Source organism: Phocoena phocoena, chromosome 8 (assembly GCF_963924675.1).
Source record: "Phocoena phocoena chromosome 8, mPhoPho1.1, whole genome shotgun sequence".
NCBI classification, from domain to species: Eukaryota; Metazoa; Chordata; class Mammalia; order Artiodactyla; family Phocoenidae; genus Phocoena; species Phocoena phocoena.
Window position 1 is genome coordinate 99,395,135 of NC_089226.1, and position 25,201 is coordinate 99,420,335.

Consider the following 25,201-nt stretch of genomic DNA (forward strand, 5'->3'; position numbering starts at 1 on the left):
CTCCAAGGTGACTGAAGGTCACATGTAGGCCGCACAGTCATAGGAGACACTCAGGGCTTAATATGCGGTGAAGGCAGCGATGACCAAGTGTCCTTTACTAAAATCCTGGCAGGCTGGCTAATGTGCGAATGTAACAGAGACCTTCTCCTAAGCCTTTGCACACCCAGACCGCCTCTTGGCTGTTTATCGGCAACCACTTCATTGAGGTTTGGGGGATTCCTAAGGCACCAGCTCACAGTCTGAGGCACTTGCTTTACAATAAGCCCTCTTGGCTCTCAGGTGAGCATCAGCCAGGTGAGGTCTGGCTTTATGCAATGAATTAAATTGACATGACCTGGGTTCCAGCCTAGGCTCTTTGAAGTTGTTTGATGTTGGGAAAGCAATGGGCCATAAATGGTTTTGTTTGATTTCTCTTTCCTTATATGGGGGTGAAAGCAGTTTCAAACACCCTGGGCTTTCAGATATTATCTTTGAAAGTAAGTAATTGCAAAACGTGAGCTCAATGAACTATATTAAGTAATATGTATATATTAAAAAATGTTTTTAGAATTGTAGCTGTATAATAAAGCAAAGTATATCTCCCCCTCACACAGAGAACTGGAAATAATGAGATTATGAAGGAGGGGGCTACTTTTTTTCTAACCACGGCATTTTAAGTAGCTCCTTTTAGGAGGCCATTCTCAGTGACTCCCAGCTTAGACTAACACAACATTGTAAATCAACTTATACTCCGATAAAAATTGAAAAAATATACCATATGATGAAAAAGCAAAAAAAAAAAATTCAAATTCCTTTTAACGACCTCCAGGCCCTGTAAGATCTGGCATCTGGTTTCCTTCTGGACTTCACCTCCACCCACTTTCTCCTTTGTTCACTCTGTTCCAGCAGCACTTCTTGTTCCTTGAACCCATCAGCCACCTTTGCTCTCGCTGTCCTCTCTGCCTGGGAAATCCTTACTCCAAATACTCTCATGGTGGCTCCCTCACTTCTTTCATGTCTCTGCTCAAAGGTCAGCTTTTAGAGAAGCCTTCCAGACCATTACATATGAGACAGCCTCACCCCCCTGACACCCACCGTGCCCCTTACCTGCTCTAGCGCCTCACCCTCTGTCATACTCTACGTGTAGTTCACTTACTGTATGTCTCCTTCCCCACTAGCATGTCTGCTCCAAAGGGGCAGGAGCTTAATCTGTTTTGTTCACTGCTTTGTCCCAGGTACTTGAGACACTACCCAGCTCACAGTAGGAATCAAATGAATACTTTAAAAATGACTTATTTATTTTTTCATTTCATTTTATTTATTTCGTTTCATTTTTTAGTTTCTGGTGTACAGCAGAGTGATTCAGTTATATATTCTTTTTCAGATTCTTTTCCATTTTGTTTACTACAGGATATTGAATATAGTTCCCTGCGCTACACAGTAGGACCTTGTTGTTTATCTGTTTTATATATAGTAGTTTGTATCTGCTAATCCCCAAATCCTAATTTATCCCTCCCCCACCCCCTCTCCCCTTTGGTAACCATAGTTTGTTTTCTATGTCTGTGAGTCTGTTTCTGTGTTGTAAATAAGTTCATTTGTATCATATTTTAGATTCCACATGTGAGTATCTTATGATATTTGTCTTTCTCTGTCTGACTTCATTTGGTATGATAATCTCTAGGTCCATCCATGTTGCTGCAAGTGGCATTATCAAATGAATACTTTTTGAACGAGTGAATTAATGAACAAATATATAGCATGGGTGATAAAAAAAAGCATTTTTTTTCTTTCTTGGACTAATTTGGTGGTTTCATAGGTGAGAACACAGGATACGTATTGGGGTGTGCTAGACAGCTTCTAACATCGACCCATGTTCCCACCTGCTGGCATTCATGCTCTTATGTAATTAATCCCCTTCTCTAGCGTGTGGGCTGGCCTTGCCTCTAATAAATATAATACAGCAAAAGTGATGGGATGAGGTTGCAGTAGACCGGCTCCGTCTTGTTTGCAGCCTCTCCCGCTCTTCTTGCTTTTTGCTCTGAGGAAGCAGCTGCCGTGCTGTAAGCTGCCTCATGGAGGGGCTGGTGCAGTGAAGAACTGAGAGCAGCTTCTATCCCACAGCCAGGGAGGAAAGAATCCTGCCAAAGGTCACGAGAATGAGCTTGAAAGCAGATCCTTCCTCAGTTGAGCTTTGAGATGTAAGCAGCCCCAGCCGATATCTTGATTGTAGCCTCATGAAAGACCATGAGCTAGAGGACCCAGGTAACCTGTCCCTGGATTCCTCACCCATAGAAACTGTGAGATAATAAGTGTTGTTGTTTTAAGCCATTAAGCTTTAGGGTGACTTGTTATACAGCCATATATCACTAATACACAGCATTTGGTGGGGGATGAAGCCAGAAAGACAGTTTTGGTCTGCATGGTAGAGAGCCTTGTATGCCATACGAAGGAGGAGAATAATTCCCCCACCTCCAAGACGTCCATATCCTAATCTCTGGAATCTGTGAATATGCTAAGTTACATGGTAAAGGTGAGACAGGCTGGGACCTGGGACCCTTTGTGCTGTGCTGCAACGCTTGGACCTGGACAAACGTCTCCTTGAACAACAAAATACAAAGAAACTATAAGGGTCTAAAAATAACTTCATGAATGTGCAGTTGGGGCAAATTCTGGACGAAAAGACCAAAGAAGCTCAACTGGCACCTCTGAAGAGCTGGGAGCAAAAGCAGGGTAATACGCATGCCTCCTGTGCCCAATACCGCCGAAGGGGTGGGCAGACCACCTAGCCACCCCCCCGGCCCGAGCCCCGGACACATCCCTACCTTCACCCCCACGTAAGGAACCAGCTAGCAAGGGAACATGGTACTTCTTGCTGCCCCCTGCTATAGCAGGGGTCCCAATAAAGCCTTGCCTGAATTTCTTGTCTGGCCTCTGATCAATTTCTACTGACTAAGGAGTCCAAAAACCCTGGTCGATAACAAAGGGAATTAAGGTCATTATTAAAATGACTTTAAAATAGGAAGACTATTGTAGATTATCTCGATGGACCCAATATAATCACAGGGGTCCATAAGTGAAAGAGGGAGGCGGGAGACTTAGAGTCAGAGAAGGAGATGCGATGAAAGAAGCAGAGGTCAGCATGATACAATTGCTGGCCTTGAAGGCGGCGGGGCCGTGACCTTAGGAGCGCAGGATTCCTCCAGAAGCTGGAACGCACAAGGAAATGGATTCTCCCCCGAGAAGCTCTTGAAGGACACAGCCCTTTCAACACTTTGATTTTAGCCCAGTGAGTCCCAGGTCAGACTGCTGACCTCCAGAAGTGTAGGAGAATATATCTATCTTTGTTTTAAGCCAGTACATTTGTGGTAATTTGTTAGAGCAGCAGTAAGAATCTAATACAGGATTAGGAACCAGCATGGTGCTGACCTTGGGTTCCAGAGCCTGCTTATAAACGTCCTGAGATAACCCGTGCACACCTGGTGTGCCTGCTCTTTGAACATACACTTTCTTGTAAATTACCTTACAGCCATGGTATTGCTTCAAGACTAATGTTGACACAGTTGTTTCCATTAGCCAATAACTTTCAGAACAGGAACCCCAGAGGCTATACTTTCTTTTTTTAAAATTTAATTTAGTTTTTTTTTTTATACAGCAGGTTCTTATTAGTCATCCATTTTATGCACATCAGTGTATACATGTCAATCCCAATCTCCCAATGCATCCCCCCACCCCCCCCACCCCCGCCGCTTTACCCGCTTGGTGTCCATATGTGTTTTCTCTACTTCTGTATCTCAATTTCTGCTCTGCAAACCGGTTCAGCTGTACCATTTTCTAGGTTCCACATATATGCGTTAATATATGATATTTGTTTTTCTCTTTCTGACTTACTTCTCTCTGTATGACAGTCTCTAGATGCATCCACGTCTCTACAAATGACCCAGTTTAGTTCCTTTTTATGGCTGAGTAATATTCCATTGTATATATGTACCACATCTTCTTTATCCATTTGTCTGTCTGTGGACATTTAGGTTACTTCCATGACCTGGCTATTGTAAACAGTGCTGCAATGAACATTGGGGTGCATGTGTCTTTTTGAATTATGGTTTTCTCTGGGTATAGGCCCAGTAGTGGGATTGCTGGGTCATATGGTAATTCTATTTTTAGTTTTTTAAGGAACCACCATACTGTTCTCCATAGTGGCTGTACAAACTTACATTCCCACCGATAGTGCAAGAGGGTTCCCTTTTCTCCACACGCTCTCCAGCATTTGTTGTTTGTAGATGTTCTGATGAAGCCCATTCTAACTGCTGTGAGGTGGTACCTCATTGTAGGTTTCATTTTCATTTCTCTGATAATTAGTGATGTTGAGCAGCTTTTCATGTATTTCTTGGCCATCTGTATGTCGTCTTTGGAGAAATGTCTATTTAGGTCTTGTGCCCATTTTTTGATTAGGTTGTTTGTTTTTTTACTATTGAGCTGCATGAGCTGTTTATATATTTTGGAGATTAACCCTTTGTCCATTGATTCATTGGCAAATATTTTTTCCCATTCTGAGGGTTGTCTTTTCGTCTTGTTGATGGTTTCCTTTGCTGTGCAAAAACTTTGAAGTTTCATTAGGCCCCATTTGTTCATTTTTGTTTTTATTTCCATTACTCTAGGAGATAGATCAAAAAATATCTTGCTGTGATTTATGTCAAAGAGTGTTCCTCCTATGTTTTCCTCTAAGAGTTTTATAGTGCCCAGTCTTACATTTAGGTCTCTAATCCATTTTGAGTTTATTTTTGTGTATGGTGTTAGGGAGTGTTCTAATTTCATTCTTTTACATGTAGCTGTCCAGTTTTCCCAGAACCACTTATTGAAGAGACTGTCTTTTCTCCATTGTGTATCCTTGCCTCCTTTGTCATAGATTAGTTGACCATAGGTGCGTGAGTTTATCTCTGGGCTTTCTATCCTGTTCCATTGATCTATATGTCTGTTTTTGTGCCAGTACCATATTCTCTTGATTACTGTAGCTTTGTACTGTAGTCTGAAGTCAGGGAGTCTGATTCCTCCAGCTCCATTTATTTCCCTCAAGACTGCTTTGGCTATTCAGGGTTTTTTGTGTCTCCATACAAATTTTAAGATTTTCTGTTCTAATTTTGTAAAAAATGCCATTGGTAATTTGATAAGGATTGCATTGAATCTGTAGATTGCTTTGGGTAGTATAGTCATTTTCACAATGTTGATTCTTCCAATCCGAGAACATGGTATATCTCTCCATCTGTTGGTATTATCTTTAATTTCTTTCATCAGTGTCTTATCGTTTTCTGCATACAGGTCTTTTGTCTCCCTAGGTAGGTTTATTCCTCGGTATTTTATTCTTTCTGTTGCAATGGTAAATGGGAGTGTTTCCTTAATTTCTCTTTCAGATTTTTCATCATTAGTGTATAGGAATGCAAGAGATTTCTGTGCATTAATTTTGTATCCTGCTACTTTACCAAATTCATTGATTAGCTCTAATAGTTTTCTGGTGGCATCTTTAGGATTCTTTATGTATGGTATCATGTCATCTGCAAACAGTGACAGCTTTACTTCTTCTTTTCCGATTTGTATTCCTTTTATTTTTTTTTCTTCTCTGATTGCCATGGCCAGGACTTCCAAAACTATGTTGAATAATGGTGGTGAGAGTGGACATCCTTGTCTTGCTCCTGATCTTAGAGGAAATGCTTTCAGTTTTTCACCATTGAGAATGATGTTTGCTGTGGGTTTGTCATATATGGCCTTTATTATGTTGAGGTAGTTTCCCTGTATGCCCACTTTCTGGAGAGCTTTTATCATAAATGGGTGTTGAATTTTGTCAAAAGCTTTTTCTGCATCTATTGAGAGGATCATATGGTTTTTCTTCTTCAATTTGTTAATATGATGTATCACATTGATTGATTTGCGTATATTGAAGAATCCTTGCATCCCTGGGATAAATCCCACGTGATCATGGTGTATGATCCTTTTAATGTGTTGTTGGATTCTGTTTGCTGGTATTTTGTTGAGGATTTTTGCATCTATATTCATCAGTGATATTGGTCTGTAATTTTCTTTTGTTTGTAATTTTCTTTTAGTATCCTTGTCTGATTTTGGTAGCAGGGTGTTGGTGGCCTCATACAATGAGTTTGGGAGTGTTCTTTCCTCTGCAATTTTTTGGAAGAGTTTGAGAAGGATGGGTGTTAGCTCTTCTCTAAATGTTTGATAGAATTCATCTGTGAAGCCATCTGGTACTGGACTTTTGTTTGTTGGAAGATTTTTAATCACAGTTTCAGTTTCATTACTTGTGATTGGTCTCTTCATATTTTCTATTTCTTCCTGGTTCAGTCTTGGAAGGTTATACCTTGCTAAGCATTTGTCCATTTCTTCCAGGTTGTCCATTTTTTTGGCATAGAGTTGCTTGTAGCAGTCTCTTAGGATGCTTTGTATTTCTGTGGTGTCTGTTGTAACTTCTCCTTTTTCATTTCTAACTTTATTGATTTGAGTCCTCTCCCTCTTTTGCTTGATGAGTCTGGCTAATGGTTTATCAATTTTGTTCATCTACTCAAAGAACCAGCTTTTAGTTTTATTGATCTTTGTTATTGTTTTGTTTCTATTTCATTTATTTCTGCTCAGATCTTTATGATTTCTTTCTTTCTGCTAACTTTGGGTTTTGTTTGTTCTTCTTTCTCTAGTTCCTTTAGGTGTAAGCTTAGATTGTTTATTTGAGATTTTTCTTGTTTCTTGAGGTAGGCTTGTATAGCTATCAACTTCCCTCTTAGAACTGCTTTTGCTGCATCCCATAGGTTTTGGATTGTCGTCTTTTCATTGTCATTTGTCTCGGTATTTTTTGATTTCCTCTTTGATTTCTTCAGTGATCTCTTGGTTATTCAGTAACGTATTGTTTAGCCTCCATGTGTTTGTGTTTTTTTACGTTTTTTTCCCCTGCAATTCATTTCTAATCTCATAGCGTTGTGGTCAGAAAAGATGCTTGATATGATTTCAGTTTTCTTAAATTTACTGAGGCTTGATTTGTGACCCAAGATATGACCTATCCTAGAGAATGTTCCGTGCACACTTGAGAAGAAAGTATAATTTGCTGTTTTGGGATGGAATGTCCTATAAATATCAATTACATCTATCTGGTCTATTGTATCATTTAAAGCTTGTGTTTCCTTATTAATTTTCTGTTTGGATGATATGTCCATTGGTGTAAGTGAGGTGTTAAAGTCCCCCACTATTATTGTGTTATTGTCAATTTCCTCTTTTAGAGCTGTTAGCAGTTGCCTTGTGTATTGAGGTGCTCCTATGTTGGGTATTTATATATTTATAATTGTTATATCTTCTTCTTGGATTGATCCCTTGATCATTATGTAGTGTCCTTCCTTGTCTCTTGTAACAGTCTTTATTTTAAAGTCTATTTTATCTGATATGAGTATTGCTACTCCAGCTTTCTTTTGATTTCCATTTGCATGGAATATCTTTTTCCATCCCCTCACTTTCAGTCTGTATGTGTCCCTAGGTCTGAAGTGGGTCTCTTGTAGACAGCATATATATATGGGTCTTGTTTTTGTATCCATTCAGCAAGCCTGTGTCTTTTGGTTGGAGCATTTAATCCATTCAAGTTTAGGGTAATTATCGATATGTATGTTCCTATGACCACTTTCTTAATTGTTTTGGGTTTGTTTTTGTAGGTCCTTTTCTTCTCTTGTGTTTCCCACTTAGAGAAGTTCCTTTAGCATTTGTTGTACAGCTGGTTTGGTGGTGCTGAATTCTCTTAGCTTTTGCTTGTCTGTAAAGCTTTTGATTTCTCCATCAAATCTGAATGAGATCCTTGCCAGGTAGAGTAATCTTGGCTGTAGGTTCCTCCCTTTCATTACTTTAAGTATATTATGCCACACCCTTCTGGCTTGTAGAGTTTCTGCTGAGAAGTCAGCTGTTAACCTTATGGGAGTTCTCTTGTATGTTATTTGTCGTTTTTCCCTTGCTGCTTTCAATAATTTTTCTTTGTCTTTAATATTTGCCAATTTGATTACTATGTGTCTCGGCGTGTTTCTCCTTGGGTTTATCCTGTATGGGACTCTCTGTGCTTCCTGGACTTGCGTGGCTATTTCCTTTCCCATGTTAGGGAAGTTTTTGACTATGATCTCTTCAGATATTTTCTCGGGTCCTTTCTCTCTCTCTTCTCCTTCTGGGACCCCTATAATGTGAATGTTGTTGCATTTGATGTTGTCCCAGAGGTCTCTTAGGCTGTCTTCATTACTTTTCATTCTTTTTTCTTTAGTCTGTTCCACAGCAGTGAATTCCACCATTCAGTCTTCCAGGTCACTTATCCATTCTTCTGCCTCAGTTATTCTGCTATTGATTCCTTCTAGTTATTGTGTTGTTCATCTCTGTTTGTTTGTTCTTTAATTCTTCTAGGTCCTTTTTAAACATTTCTTGCATCATCTCGACCTTTGCCTCCATTCTTTTTCTGAGGTCCTGGATCATCTTCACTGTCATCATTCTGAACTGTTTTTCTGGAAGGTTGCCTATCTCCACTTCATTTAGTTGTTTTTCTGGGGTTTTATCTTGTTCCTTCATCTGGAACATAGCCCTCTGCCTTTTCATTTTGTCTGTCTTTCTGTGAATGTGGTTTTTGTTCCACAGGCTGCAGGATTGTAGTTCTTCTTGCTTCTGCTGTCTGCCCTCTGGTGGATGAGACTATCTAAGAGGGTTGTGGAAGTTTCCTGATGGGAGGGACTGGTGGTGGGTAGAGGTGACTGTTGCTCTGGTGGGCAGAGCTCAGTAAAACTTTAATCCACTTGTCTGCTGATGGGTGGGGCTGGGTTCCCTCTCTGTTGGTTGTTTGGCCTGAGGCGACCCAACACTCGAGTCTAGCGGGGCTCTTTGGAGGAGCTAATGGCGGACCCTGGGAGGGCTCACGCCAAGGAGTACTTCCCAGAACTTCTGCTGCCAGTGTCCTTGTCCCCACGGTGAGCCACAGCCACCCCCCGACTCTGCAGAAGACCCTCCAACACTAGCAGGTAAGTCTGGTTCAGTCTCCTATGGGGTCACCGCTCCTTCCCCGGGTCCCGATGCACACACTACTTTGTGTGTGCCCTCCAAGAGTGGAGTCTCTGTTACCCCCAGTCCTGTCAAAGTCCTGCAGTCAAATCCTGCTAGCCTTCAAAGTCTGATTCTCTGGGAATTCCCCCTGCCGTTGCCAGACCCCCAGGTTGGGAAGCCTGACGTGGGTCTCAGAACCTTCACTCCAGTGGGTGGACTTCTGTGGTATAAGTGTTCTCCAGTTTGTGAGTCACCCACCCAGCAGTTATGGGATTTGATTTTATTGTGATTGTGCCCTTCCTACCATCTCATTGCGGCGTCTCCTTTGTCTTTGGATGTGGGGTATCTTTTTTGATGAGTTCCAGTGTCTCCCTGTCGATGATCGTTCAGCAGTTAATTGTGATTCCGGTGCTCTTGAAAGAGGGAGTGAGAGCACGTCCTTCTACTCCGCCATCTTGAACCAATCTCCTCTATAGTTTCTTAAAGTGTATGTTTTGATAGTCTTTGGTTAACTCTTGACTGGACTTATTGATTTATTTCCTTGTTTGTTTTTTCCTGTGCCTCATTTTCTGGTATCAAAGCACTGAGATTCTCTCTGGACATCTGAAAGGTTTATTTGTGTTGATTACTTCTTTGCAGGTGTAAGTTTCTCCCCTGAGACTCAGTCTAGGTTCTGACATAATCTCAAGCTATAAGATCTTCTCCGAATGCAAGTGTGTGGCCAGAGCTAGGTTTCACTGGCCAATGTTAGTGGAATGCTAAAGAAACGTTATTCCATTGACCTTCATGTCTGTCTCAGAGATTGAAGGCATTCCTATCAGACTACAGTGTTACTACCTTCTACTTAAAGACCATGGGCTGGGAGAAACTCATCTTTCTCCATCAGAAACGGAGGTTAGCAGTGCTACAGGGGAGTGTTGGAAAACATAGTGGCATAAAGTGAGGTTTGATATTTAATCCAATCAGAATTAAATGAGAATTGAAAAGAAAATGACTTTAATGTTGTGATGGCATGTTCCTTGACTCCATGTTGGTATACCAATGAGTTTAATTTCTTGTACCACATTTGGGAAAATAGGCCTAACATAAATTGGGTGCTTTACTGGTATTGACTGAATATTACAGAAAATGAGCTAGAATCATTGAGAGAGAGTTAGGGATGTTGGAGAGACCCACTGCAACTTTGTTACATTGAGATTCAGTTTCGTTGGTTATTTCAGGGGCAATATTTCCTGTTATTTTGACATATTTGTGTATATATATATATATATATATTTTTTTTTTTGCAATACGTGGGCCTCTCACTGTTGTGGCCTCTCCCGTTGCGGAGCACAGGCTCCGGATGCGCAGGCTCAGCAGCCATGGCTCATGGGCCCAGCCGTTCCATGGCATGTGGGATCCTCCCAGACCGTGGCACGAACCCATGTCCCCTGCATCGGCAGGCGGACTCTCAACCACTGCGCCACCAGGGAAGCCCCTGTGTTTATATTTTTTGCTTGAGCTTCCTTTATGGACAACATTGACCATATGTTCTGGTTTTCCCAGGATAGTCACAGTTTTTAATCTGGTTTTTTTTTTCTGAGTATATTTATTAATAATGTTCACTTTCACTCTTAACAGAGTTATGGTTGGATGATAAACTGTATGGTCACACTGTGATGGACAGCAATGCCAGTCCTAATAGTTTGCATATTTGTGACCTAAACCATTATCCTTCAATTTCACATAGATTATGTAGTCTACAAATAGATCTGACAGCTGGTACTGCATGCTCACAGCACCATGGAGACCCCCCGGTCTCTAATTTGCTTTCAAGATGTGACACAGACCCAAGAGGATGGAATCCCTTGCTGTGTAGCTGTGAAGGCATCTGTCACACCCGGTTAATGAAGGCCAGGGCAGAGCTGAACCTGAGAGTTGAAGATCAGTGCCAGAAAGCAGTGTGTAGGAAGAGGGTTACTGTGTGTAGGAATCAGGGTTACTGGTGGAGGGGGAGAAGAGTATCATGAAAGCACAAGGAGCAATGAAGAAGGCATTTTTGAAATAAGTTAACTAATTCTACCTAAAGGGCTCTTTCTTTTGGAGGTGATTTTAAATGGATTACTTTATGCTTTATCTGAAGCACCTTTTGTCCTCCGGCTTCTTAAAGGCACTTCTGGTTCCGGACTGAATGTGCACCTAGCTCAGGTACTCAGTAAGAGGTGTAACCCAGCTCATGCTAAGACACGATTCAACTTTTTCTTTAAAGTGAATTCTGCTGAAATAAACATTGGAGTCATTTTTTTTTTACATGTGTATTTTGATGATATGACTATAAGGGTGATTTTTATGGTGAAATGAAAGGAAAATAAATGTGGGAGAACAAGTGGGACCCAGGGGAGGCAGCTGGAGGAGGGGATGAAAGTGTTCCTCAAATGTTGTGGACTGACTTTTATGTGTAAGCCTCGCATTTCTCCCTTTCTCCAGGGCAATATTTTTCTCTCTACCCACTGCCTGTATGAGGCCGATATGTCCACTCAGTTCCTCCCTTGCACCTGGGTCTCAGAAAGCTCAGTCTCCCTATGTATGAACTTTCTCCTTGATCTCATTGGTTGCTGCTGCACCATTAAACCTAGAACTTTATCTCCATTTTCCCCAGTTGCCCAAGGTCACCCAGATAGTTAGCAGGGAAACCTTGAGTAGAACTCAGTTTATTAGACAAGTGGGTCTAATCTCTTTCACTTTGTTTCCTCCTGAGGTAGTCTTCTCTCTAATAGTAATTCCCTTTTGCTATGAAATTATTAGAACATGCTCTTTTTGTATAGTTGTTGATCTTTTATTGAACATGCGAAGTGAGAATTAGAGGTTATTGACTATGCTATTGGGGTCGAGATAAGTGAAAAGGAAGGTGTAAGATCAATTTCCGCATGGAATCTCACTACAAATGGGTTAGACCCAGCTGAGGATGGTTTGGGTTTATTAGTATGTGCTCCAACGAACCTCCAAATATTCTCCATTTTTGACAACATAACTCCCAGCTCCTGAAAAGGAAGAAGAAGGAGAAGTGGGTCAAATGATTTGACCAGCAAATCATCAGATAATGGATATGGCTCTCCCAGCTCCTTGGCATGTTCCCCGCCAAAGCTTACCCCCTCACACCTGAATGCTTTGGGCATCTCACTCCGTAGCGTTGTTTGTCGTACTCTCCCTTACCTTGGCTCAGCGGTTGGCCATTGCTCAGAAGTTGCCAGTAGGTTCTGTCATTATTGTTGGCGCTTATGTTCTGAACAGAGGTGATGTAGGGCCCCCATGGGCTGTCCTCCATTTCGAAACTGTGGGGGACAGTGAATGGGTTACAGGAACTTAGGATGGTCGAAGGCAACTCTCCATGGGCGTTTCTCAAACTTTAACATACCTACGAATCACTTGAAGATGCTTCAGAATACGCAGATCTCCTGGCCCTATCCCCAGACACCTTGATTCTGTCGGTCTGGGCTGGGACCAGGAATCTGCACATTTTATAAACATTCCAGGTCATTCTGATGCAGGCCCTCTACAATCCATGCAAAATTAGAGAAATGATTCCCCTGGTTTCTGCCCCTCCTCCCCGCCATAGTAGACACTTTGCCATCAACAATTTCGAATCTTCTACCCAAGACAGTAACTGATGAAGACACTAAAGCAGTACAAGAAAGTGTTAATTGGTTGTCCTAGAGACATTGAGGAAAGAGGAACGGGAAAGGATAATTCAGTAATTCATACCTGTTTATTAAAAAGTGACATAGTCAATGTCTTTTTCACATTCTTTACTCACATTTCTCTACCTTCCTGGGAACACTTAAAAGCAGGCTTTATGGTTATATATATACACATAGACATATATTTTCATATATATACGATTTTCTCTGTCGCATCTTACAGCACGTTATTAAACACAGTAAGCTATTGTCAGTTAGGTTTAAGGAGCCAAATAAGCCATATTTTTCAGAAGCAGAGTCAATATCTTAATTTTAATATTTGAACTCTCTAGGTCAGGGAACCTTAATCTAGGAGTCCATGAACCTCCTGAAAGGTGGGGGAGGCATTTGTAAAACCTCTGATTTAAATAATAAGTTTTGGGGACTTCCCTGCTGGTGCAGTGGTTAAGAATCTGCCTGCCAATGCAGGGGACACAGGTTCAAGCCCTGGTCCGGGAAGATCCCACATGCCGCGGAGCAACTAATCCGGTGTGTCACAACTACCGAGACTGTGCTCTAGAGCCCGCGAGCCACAACTGCTGAGCCTACATGCCACAACTGCTGAAGCCCGTGCACCTAGAGTCCATGCTCCGCAACAAGAGAAGCCACTGCAATGAGAAGCCAGCACACTGCAACGAAGAGAAGCCCCCACCTGACGCAACTAGAGAAAGACTGCATGCAGCAATGAAGACCCAACGCAGCCAAAAAAAAAAAAAATTATAAAAACCGCACATGTAAAAAAACCATAAATGACAAGTTTTGCACTCACAGACTTAGAGAATTAACTTCCGGTTACCAGGGGTAAAGGGTAAAGGGTAGCGGGGGTGGGGGATAGACTGGGAGTTTGGGATTGACATGTACACACTACTATATTTAAAATAGATAACCAACAGAGACCTACTGTATAGCACAGGGAACTCAGCTCAATATTCTATAATAACCTAAATGGGAAAACAATTTAAAAGAATGGACACTTTTATGGGTATAACTGAATCACTTTGCTGTACACCTGTAACTAACACATCATTGTTAATCAACTATACTCCAATATAAAATAAAAAAATTTTTTAAATGACACATTTTGTGTGTACATTCCTTTTTCTGGGATGAGAATCCCACTCATCTGACTTTCAAAGGGGTCAGTGATTCAAAAAGAGTTAAGACCCACTGTTCCAGACACAAAATGTCTGACTTAAGAGGTTCTATTTATTGAAGGAGTTTAACTGACAGAAGAGGGATCCCTGGTTCTTATTTATCTATTCAGTGAGCAATAATTTAATACTTCCTACATGCTAGAGGAGGAAAAATTTCACCTCCCTTTTTTTAACCCCGGCTGTGCGATGTTGGTGAACAGCAAAAGTACTCACCGGGAGGTGTTTTAAATGTACCTTGTATTCAGGTGCAGATGTATTCTTGCTGAGTCATAATCACATTAAATTCCTTAACCTTAGGTTATGTACAGACCTACCAAAATGCAGCCTTATTTTGTTTCTGAGCTGCCATCATCACATCAAGGAAGACAGAACCCTTTCTCACGGTGACTTTGGTGGAATTGAAAATTTCATTGATTCGCACAGAGTAGTTGACTGAAATATTCGAGGGCGAGATAGTAGGTGTCACAGGTACAGGCTTATCAGTGGAGATGTTGAATTTATCTGGCAGAGACAGAAAGGCAGAGAAGAATTATTATAAGGAATAATAAAAACGAGGTTAGAGTCTGCACACCTATCCAAGCCCTATGCGACGATTCTTTCCCTTTATGCAATTCAATTACCCCATCTCCCGTTTCCCACAGGGGCTGCATATAGCAATGCTTCCCACCCCCTTTTTTTTTTGCCTTTTAATTTTTTTACTGAAGTGTAGTTGACGTGCAATATCATGTTAGTTTCAGGTGTAAAACGATTCGACATGTATATTCATTACGGACTGATCACCATGGAAAGTCTAGTAGCCATCTGTCACCATACAAAGTTATTACAATATTATTGACTATATTCTCTATGCTGTACTTTATATTCCCGTGAATTATTTATTTTACAACAGGAAGTTTGTATCTCTTAGTGCCCTTCCCCTGTTTTTCCCAATCCCTGGCCTTTTTATTTCTTAACATTTATTGAAAACATTATGTGCCAGGCACTGCACTGATCGTTTTACAGGGATTTCCTCCTTCAGTCCTTACAAATACCTATGTTACATACTGTTATCATTTGCATTTCTTATAGTAGAAAACTGAAGCTTAGAAGTTAAACATTTTGTCTAAGATCCCTAGACCTACATGTGCCTGAACCAGAAATGAACAAGATGGATAGAAGGAAAAGTCTTCTTTCTTTGTACCTGGTTGCAAAATCAGTTGTTTGATTAATGATTCATGCTGCAATTTTCTTATAATACTGCCATATTCTTTCCACATTAATGTCTTATGTCTCTGAGGGACCACTCATTGAGCATAATGAAAAGTCAGCGACACCATACTTTTTAGGATGGGAATGATGCTCAGAAAATCTCTGTATCCAGCAGTCAGAAAACATCCCTTTGGAGATAGACGTCCTTTAATAAAGTCTACCTTGTTCATCAGTGTTTGAACCAAGAACAGCATCTACTACTCTGTTAAGGACAAATCCTCCGGTGGTTATGATCACATATGGAGGACTGAGTTCTATCTGGGAACTGTTAGGCTTCAGAGGTTTAACTGGTCACTTTTGGTCCCTGAGGAAACCTAAGTCTCATACACTTTGGGTGTTATGCTGAAAGGCAAAACAGTTTGCTCATTAGTGCTATACCTGGACTGCAGGCACAAGAACAGTTTTTGTTGACATCCAAGTAGGTTTTTCCCATCAGGGCAGGTAAGATCTGGGCTGCAGCAATTGGCAGACGGAATGCTCCCTGAAAGATGTTGTGAAGTACTGTGTGCAGAGTTTCTTGGCAATTCCGTTTATTTTTGTAATAGTTTGATGAGACAAACAGAGCCTAACGTGAGAGAGAGAGAGAGAGAGAGAGAGAATGAGAATAAATGAGAGAAACTTCACATAACGGGAAAGCCTGCATCTAACTAATTTAGTAAATCTTCATTGGACATTGACTACATAGGAACCACCTTAGATCACTAAAATACCTTTCCCGCCATCAAGAAGCTTATAAGCTAGTTTGGGTGGGGAGGTGGAAATTGTTAAATCACACGAACTCTCATAGCGTCAATGAGAACAGACTTTCTCTACCGTATTTACTCTTGTACCACTGATGCTGAAACAGTACTTGTCATATAGGAGGCAATCCATAAATAGTGTGAACAGATTCTTGTAAAGGAGTCCCTAAGATGAACGCCCTAAGAGAAGCATCTAGCGGCATGGCCGTTCCAAAGAGGAAGAGCTCATAAACATTTAGTGAGACTGAGGAAAGGCTTGGTGGAGAAGGCAGTACTTGAATAGGCTTGGTGGTATGATGGCATTTCAGTAGGTGACATGAGGAGGCAACAACCTGACCAAAGGGGATAAAGTAGGAATGGCCAGAGCCTGGCCTGGCCATGATGAGAGTATATGCGTTTTAGTAAAATCCCCAGAGGATTCCTCCGGCTTAGGAGAACTGGTGTAGAGGGAACACTCTGGGCAATTGTGGAAGGACAGCCCGGAGAAGGAGGTTGGGACCAGATTGGTAGACTCTTGAATTTCACGGTGCGGTGTCTGCCATCATTTGCTTGACAGTGGGAAGTCTAACAGGTTCTTGAACAGAAACTATCCAGGCAGCAGATATAAACCGGACTGAAGGGGCAGAATTACAGGGTAGGAAAAATTAAGAGGGTATTAGAGTGAGTAAGACAAGGACTAAAATGGACTAAACTTGAAGATGTTGCTCTGTGGTTTCCCAAGGAAGGACAGTTCTCCTTTTCCTTTTTTCTTGAAGTCTCTTAAAGATAACCAAGTAGTCAACCAGCATTTGTGGGATATTAAAAAAAAAACTCATCATATTTTATCTTCTCTTATAAACTGTCTGGTAGGTAAGCAGCTCTTGGTCCTGCTGTGAATGAATACCACCTGTAGGGTTTTTAAACAAGACCAAAGCCCATGTTCCACCCCTAAATTTCTGTATTAACTGGTTGGTGCGGGGTGTAAACATTAGTAGTTTATAAAAGCTCCTCCAGATGATTCAAACGTGCAGCCAGAATGGGAAACCACGGTTTTATATTAATTTCAAACTTATCAAGTGTGAACAGAAACAACAGTATGAACACTCTTTATGACTGGACCCTTGCTTACATCATCGGCCTCGTCTTGTAATTTTTCCCAAGCACCTTGTGCTGAACATTTTGATCTTCCTAAAATATGGAATGTTCTTTTGTACCTTTGTCCTTTGTCCTTGCTTCTTCTCTCCCTTTGAAAGTCCTCTCACCCTGAGTCAGCCTAGCAGACCCAAATTCATACCAAAGACTCGGTGAAATCTTTTTTTTTTTTCTATAAACCTTTCTTCATCTCCTCTTGTATAACCCCTTAGAGTTGAGTTGATCAGTGAGTAAATGCAGGAATAAATTCTCAGTCTTCAAAGAACATATACAGGGTAGTGTTGGCATTGAGTATGAGTTTTGAAACCAGTTATTTCAGTCCTATCACAATCTGCATCGCTCTTTGGCTTTGTACTATTAGGCAAGTTACCGGTACTCCATGATTCACACTCATTATTATTACTTCCTAGGAAATAGAGATAATAATTCTTTCTTCACTGGGTGGTTGTGCATTAATGACTTAATGTCAATAAATACCAGCTGCCACTACCACTTATTATTTCCATACCAGTAACCTAATTTGGGAGGTAAGGTGAAACGCCAAACAATGGTATATGGTAAAGTGTGAAACTGCATGTGATAAAACAACAAGACAGATTGTAACAGGCTGTAGAATTTCTTAAATGGAGTCAGGAAGCGCTTCATAGAAGCATCGGATATGGAAAGGTAAAGGAGAGGAGAATACGTTTCAGGCAGGGGAGGGGAATCACATGAGTGAGATCAAAGTCAGTATAGGAAACAGAATGGATAATAAGTCTTTAGGAGGCCAGTAAGGGAGGATGAAGATGTTGCTTTTCTCCGTGAATCCCTTCCCTGTCTCCTGGTTTACACTCTGACTTACCTGCATAGCTTCTCCTGTGCTAAATATGTTTCCAAAGAGACCATCATTTTTTGCAGACAGAATCTTATTTACCAGGGATGTTATATAAACATTGGTTTTGTTTAAATCCTTTATATCTGCTTCAATCTCCTCCTTTTCTATTCTCCTCTTCACACAGGTTAGGGCAAGAACAGCCATTGCTCCAGTATCTGTCGGGAAGCAAAACACCGGTGGTAGGGTGACTAACCATGCTGGTTCACCCCGGACTGAGTAGCTTCCTGGTATGTGGGACTTTCAGTACTAACAACAGGACAAATCTGGGCAAACAGGGATGGTTGCTCATGCTCGTTAATGATGGGAGGGAAGAATTTCAGGGTACAGCAGTCATCCCTCTGGCACTAGCCTCTCAAATATTGCAAGATTCTTTCCTTATGTTGAATAGCCATGTACCTCAGAAACTCACATCTTGGTCATAGAAACACATATGGATTTGTAGGTGCAAACACGTGAGTGGTCTGCTTTTACACACTGGTTGTTCTCATCTTTTTTTATCTTTTAGCCATATTGGCAAAGAAATTGAGAAAACCCAGGATAATACTCCAAACAAATATGTCTTTGTAAAGTTCCAAGGTTTCCATTAGACTGATTAAGAAATAGCGCTTGAGAGCAGTTTATTCAGTAAACCTTCTTAATGGGGAGGAGGAGGCAAGAGACTGGAAGGATGGAGGATAAGGTCTTTTTTTCCTGGCTCGTTACTTGGTTGCCTCTATGTTCTTTAAGCACGGTGCCTTCCCTCTCTCATAGAAGAAGGAGTATAAGAAGCTCACTTTCTCCTTACTATCCTGAGACACTGAATGGTGGTTTTCTTTGAACTTCTTGGAGAAAAATGAGCTTGTGGATCTGGGCCCCTAGGGCAACAACGCTGCTTGTCTTAAGGGGACTTCTTTTTGGATGTGTAAGCGGATCCAGTGGGAAATTTCTGGTCCTTCTCCATGGTGGATATGCACTTTATTGATCAAAATATTGGGCCTGACCGCTGGAGAGGTTCTATTATTCAAGTAATCCCACACATCCAAATGGTCCCAATAGATGAGAGAAAGGGGCAGGGTTGAGATAAATGAATTCCACTGCATTCCCTTTCTCTAACATTTAGAGTTCCTAAGATGTCTTATCTGAAGAGTCTCATGATCTGTCCTCATTTTAAAGATGGGAAAATTAAAGTCAAGAGTTAACATCTGTTGGTTACTCAAAAGTGTGAGCAGGGACCACGTCTTTCTACTATACTGTACATCTACAAAGAGGCTTAAATACTACTCAATATCCATTCTTCTAAACAAAAATTCTCTCCTGAGGAGACTAGGGTAAAGAGGAATGAAAAAATTCAACTACTTACAGGTAGAAAAATTCAAAGGGCAAGGCCTATTGGTGCCTGTGTCCTTGAAACCAAGGGAATTGGGTTTAAATGACTCACCTACTGAGAACTGGCCACCAAAATAATAGTTTTTATTTTCCGGAGTGAAGTAAGGAATGACGTTGGTCATTGAGTGGCTCCCATTGGACAGACACAAGGCCAGGAGGGCCAGGCTGAGCTGGTAATAGTTAGTCAGTGGATGGTCACTGTGTGTTTCTGGCAGAGAGAAAAGAAATACCTTATTCACGGAAGTGGTACCAGAATAGTACATTTTTAACTTATTTCTACTTACTTTATCTCCATTTCTTTACATTTAAAGAGAGGTGAATAACAGAGGGGAGATACTGCTCATAGCATCGGCAAAGTTGAGAAATTTAAAGGTTCTGAAGGGCCACCAAATTCAACTCAACTCCTTTCATTTTATAACTGAGGAGGTTCAGCGCTAAAGCTATAAAAAATACTCCCGGCAATCCCGCTTCTAGGCATATATCCAGAAAAAAACATAATTTGAAAAGATACGTGCACCCCAGTGTTCACTGCAGCACTATTTACAATAGCCAGGACATGGAAGCAACATAAATGTCCGTCAGTGGAGGAATGGATAAAGATGTGGTACATATATACAATAGAATATTAATCAGCCATAAAAAAGAATGAAATAATGCCATTTGCAGCAACATGGATGGACCTAGAGATTGTCATACTGAGTGAAGTAAGTCAGACACAGAAAGACAAATGTCATATGATATCGCTTATATGTGGAATCTAAAAAAGGGGTACAAATGAACTTATTTACAAAACAGAAGTAGAGTCACAGATGTAGAAAGCAAACTTATGGCTACCAAGGAATAAGGGGGGGAGGGATAAATTGGGAGATTGGAACTGACATATACACACCACTATATATAAAATAGATAACTAATAAGAACCTACTGTTATACATTACAGAGTATAGCACAGGGCAATACTCTGTAATGACCTATGTGGGAAAAAATCTGAAAAAGAGTGGATATATGTATATGTATAGCTGATTCACTTTGCTGTACACCTGAAACTAACACAACATTGTAAATCAACTCTACTCCAATAAAAATTGAAAAAAAATACTATCCTGATGTCCAGGTGGTTACACAGTTAGGACTAGAATGCACGAATGTACCTCACTAGCAGCTGTGATGGTCAACCTATTTTTCCCAGTGATAAAGTACTTTTTGCCATCTTTAGCCCTTGTAATATTATAGAATCATATGTATATGCTTTGATACTTATGACACAGTGTCTTGTATTGCTCAGCTGTTTCTGGTGTAATTTGTCTAAATGCCAAGCTTCTGGAGGACTAGAGAACTGTGACCTGTATGTTTGTGTGTTGGTGTGTGCATTCATCATCCTACGTAAGGTCAATGCTCAGTTGAACATATTGGAAAAGAAAACTCAAGATGCATGTTGAAAGAAGGACGAAGGGAAAGTGATCTTCAAAGGTACAGTGGGATGAATGAAGTGAAGAGGAGATGGAAAAAGTAGGGGGAAACTTCATACAGTTCTGAATCAGGAGAGGAAAAGACAAGGATGTCCAGGGTCTCTGAACATTTGGTTCTCACCCATATTCTCAATTTCTGCTTTGAATTTCTCTCCTAGTTTGCTAACCAGATGAGCATCACGTATAAACACTTCACTAGAGTTTTTACACGCTCCCAAAGCCAGGATAGCCAAGGCAAGCTCTCCTGAGGTTATCTCTGGCTCTGAAAAGAAAAGTATTCAAGTTAAACAAGGTACATGCTTATAATTTTTTTGGCCTCCTGTCTTCCTGGAGACCTCTATTGCTGTCACTCCTTTCTCCTGTTCTACTCTTTACTAATATTTTGTTGTTCTCTTCTTTATCCCCAAAACAGAGCCTTTTCTAGCAGTACTGTATAAATGCAAGCGAGATCTTAATCTTTCCCATGAAATTATGGGTTCTTTTTGGAATCGTGTAATCCTGATAAAAATGAACAAAGAATAAAAACAGATAAATAATAAAGCCTTGGGATTTTCTCTCCTTGTGGGTGCCGTCTTTCCTGGATAGGAATAATTGACTTGTATGCTCTGCCTTAGAGAGTGTCCAAACTCTCAGGCTGCTCCTAATTCTCACAATGATATTGTTAGGTAGGTGGGGGTGGTGTATTTCCCCCTTATACTCATTAGAAAGCTAAAGCTCGATATTGAAAAGAAAGGCTCAAAGTGGAATCTGGTCTCAAACCCAGTCCACATCTCTGTTGCTCTGTGGTTGCCTCTCTGCTGTCAGCTTTCTTGGTTGTGGTCCACACCCTCTCTGGTCATGAACTCAACTATATCATATAACAGTCTTAATGGATGAGAATCTATCATTTCTTTTGCTTTTCCTTGTAACTTCTTGAAGGAATATGATTTTCAGGGCTCAAAGAAGGAAGGCCTAGCTCTAGAGTAAGTGGCAGGGGATTGATGTTTTGAGGTACCTTTGTGTCATCTCAAATTTTTTTTGAATTTCATGTGAACCTTATCAAAAAAAAACCCACTACATACTTGTGTTAGATTTTTTAAAAATTTAGGTAACATTGGTTTATAACATTAAATAAGTTTCATGTGTACTACATTTTATATCTACCCCTGTTCACCTCAAGTTTTCTACAGCTAAGATTGATGTATCAGGGATGTTTTGGACACACAATTTTTAGAACTCACTGGAGATCATCTTTATAGATAGGTAAGTCTTTTCCTAACTCTTCCGGGGAATATAGGCACTCACCTCTTTTTTTTATATCTTCTTGAATTTGTTGAGTCAGCTGTTGTTCTAGCCTTTGGTTCTGAATCTGAACAAGTCTGAAGGTCAACAGGATGTTGGCACTTTGGATTCCTTTGGTATAGTTTGCATTTACCATTGTGTTTACTAGAGGATTTAGATAGGAGCAGTTTTCTCTGCTTACCTCTGTGGCAAGGGAGGGAGGAAATAAGAAACACACACTCATGAAATATTAGGGCTAGGAACAGGGATGATATTAAAAGATTTAGTAACAGATATGGCACAGGCATAGACCCTTCCAGTAGTCTCTGGCAGTGTTGCTGTAACAATACAAAGGTGGGTCTGGAGCCCCGCTCTGCCAGGTATTACTTTTTTTGCCAACCAGCATGGAAGTGTTAACTATTTTAACAACTATTCGGCCTTACCATTGTGTCCTGGCAGAATATAAGTCCTGCCTGGTAGATCTAGTACCGTTACCTAATTTGAGGCCTAGAGAAGGTATCCTTAAAGAGACCTTGGTAATTGGAGCCTAGCCCAATCTACTTTCTAGAGTCAGTTGTTTCCTTCTCCATCTTCTTCTAATTCACTTGGGTTAATGCTGAAGGGAAGAAGAGAGAAGAGAAAGAAGGCAAAAATTCTACGTGTCATTGGTGATTGAGTCCAAAGCTGCATTGTCTGATTGCCCAACTGGCCAGGCATCAAGATCGTTATTCAGCATTATGGACCCTTTGGAAAACCTTCTGGTTTTAGCCTAAGACATGTCCAAATCCCAGGGGTAAGGATGGAGGGAGTCCCATTACATTGTGGAAATAAAAGGAGAATCCGGACCCCCCAGGAACTGGAGAATAGGAAGAGTTAACTATCACTGAAAACATTTCTAAATATTCTTTGACCATAATCTTAAGAAAATCCTACCCATCTCCAGATTATCTCATGGGTTTGTGGAATCGTGAGAAGAATATGAACCCTGAGTTCAGGCAGACCTTGGCTGGATTCTTTGCTCCTTAACTTATAACTGGGGGTAAGTTACGTAACTTTCTTTTGTTTTTTTTTTAATTTATTGATTTTTGGTTGCGTTGGGTCTTTGTTTCTGCACGTGGGCTTTCTCTAGTTGAGGCGAGTGGGGGCTACTCTTTGTTGCGGTGCACGGGCTTCTCACTGCGGTGGCTTCTCTTGTTGTGGAGCACGGGCTCTAGGCGCGCGGGCTTCAGTCGTTGTGGCGCACGGGCTTAGTTGCTCCGCGGCATGTGGGGTCTTCCCAGACCAGGGCTCGAACCCGTGCCCCCTGCATTGGCAGGAGGATTCTTAACCACTGCGCCGCCAGGGCAGTCCCAAGTTATGTAACTTTATTGACTTCAGTTGAAATGGTGGATATTAACACCTACTCCATGGATATTGGACAAAAAAAACCCCACTAAGTAAACTATAAAACACTGTACATATTATTACCTCTAGCTCAACTCGAGTTTCTAAGGATCACTATACTTAGAGAGTCCAGGAAGTGTTATTTTCCTTGCCCACCTTTCTTCACTTTAAAAGAGAGAGTCGGGAAGATCTGAATGGAGTGATTGTAGAAGGGTTACGGTTTGTTACAGGCACAACTGGACAATTGTGAGTCACCTCTGAGATTTCGTGGAAGCATCCAGGTTAGCGGATTTTCTGGCCCTGAAATAGACTTTTTAGTTCCTGGTCAACAGCTCAAATCAGCTTCCTTAACCACTAAAAACAAAGTTAATTATTTTGTACAATGAATGAAACTCCAAAGCCTCCATGGAGACCCCCTGTTCTTAGGATACAACAGAAGAAATGACAGGCCAGGAAGAACAATTAGAGCTGGCAGACTTGGAACTTTAGTGTTTCTGCTGTGCGATGGATGCTTCTCGTGGACTGTAGAGACCAGGAAGATGTAGCCACAGCTGACACCACATTGTGGCACCATCTTTGGACTGGTTTGAAGCTCAATTCCAGGGTAAAGACTTATAAGAGAGAAATCATGCACCTGTGAGCTATACCGGACTTTAAGAAATCACCTGCTTCAACACCTTTCCCTGATTATCCTCCATTTATAGACGAAGCTAAAAAAATTCAGAAACATTGGATCATTTGGCTATTAAGCGGTCAGACTACACCTGAACCCAGTTTTTCTTTCTCTTAGTTAGTATTTTTGAAATAGAATCACATACTCTCTGGAGCCTATGTGCAGAGGAGAGATGATGGGTTTCTACCCACGTCCTGTGGGGAAGAGTTGAAAAGAAGAAGTTGTGTAGCTTGGAATATCTGAACTCAATAATGACAAGAGAACAGTCTTCGTTATTTGAAAGAGATTATTAACATTATTTTTTTCTTTGTAGTTAAACAAGGAGTTAACCTAAAACCCATAGGCTGAACTTCAGAAAAATAGATTGCATCTCAGAATCAAAAGACACCTTTCCACGATCTTGAATAATTTCTGGGTCATGAATTTTCTATCACTGAAAATGAACAAGAATAGACAGCTACTGGGCAGGCCTGTTGTGGTAGAAAGGATCTTAGCATAGGAAGAAGGGTTAGGCAAGTTAATGTTGAATCTATGATCCCTCTTAAAACAACGTACATTGTGGAACTTTCCTCACCATCTCCTGCCACGCTTCACATTACTCATAGAGTCCAACAGCATACAGAATTGGAATAGGGTCTTTTCTCAGGTAACTCTATACAAAGCTCCCTGTCAATAGTCTTCAGACTATCATGCTAGAGCGATTTTAGGTCAAACCATACTCACCACAGATCTGGCATAGTTGACTTGGAATAAGAGAAAACAATAGCAGCCCCAGTAGGCGCAGCTGGTGTGATGGTCTCATCTCTCCAGCAGTGTACAGGAATGGTGAGGACATGGCTGGCTCTTTACTGGGTGATGGACAGAGGGTAATGAGAGCTGCTCCTTCAGTTTGCCTCAGTCTCTTTCACTCAAGCAAATATTGAGTAACGTCAGGAGGTGTGGTCAAGTGTGTTTGTCCAAATAACGTAATAAACCAGGAAGAAGACTTGAAAGGTATAGTCAGGGAGAATGAGGAAATAATTTTTCTTTGTTTCCTATCCCCAAACTTTAGGATTCATATTCCCTACTTGCCTTCAGCCCAATGAGAATAAACTATGTGAATGACTGTTGTCAGTAATGTTCTCTCTTTCCCATTCCACTTTGGTTGTATTTTATTTATGTCTC

General features: G+C 41.0%; 1 protein-coding gene across 1 annotated transcript; it reads right to left on the minus strand.

Annotated features, from left to right (window-relative positions):
- Nucleotides 1-11,982: 11,982 nt before the first annotated feature.
- On the minus strand, nucleotides 11,983-24,839 carry TCN1 (transcobalamin 1). Its single transcript, XM_065882885.1, has 9 exons — nucleotides 24,761-24,839; nucleotides 22,006-22,185; nucleotides 20,843-20,983; nucleotides 19,305-19,460; nucleotides 17,855-18,042; nucleotides 15,521-15,707; nucleotides 14,209-14,395; nucleotides 12,217-12,335; nucleotides 11,983-12,044 (listed from the first exon to the last, which is right to left on the minus strand). Exons 1-9 carry the CDS (start codon nucleotides 24,837-24,839, stop codon nucleotides 11,983-11,985), a joined length of 1,299 nt encoding a protein of 432 aa, XP_065738957.1.
- Nucleotides 24,840-25,201: the final 362 nt, after the last annotated feature.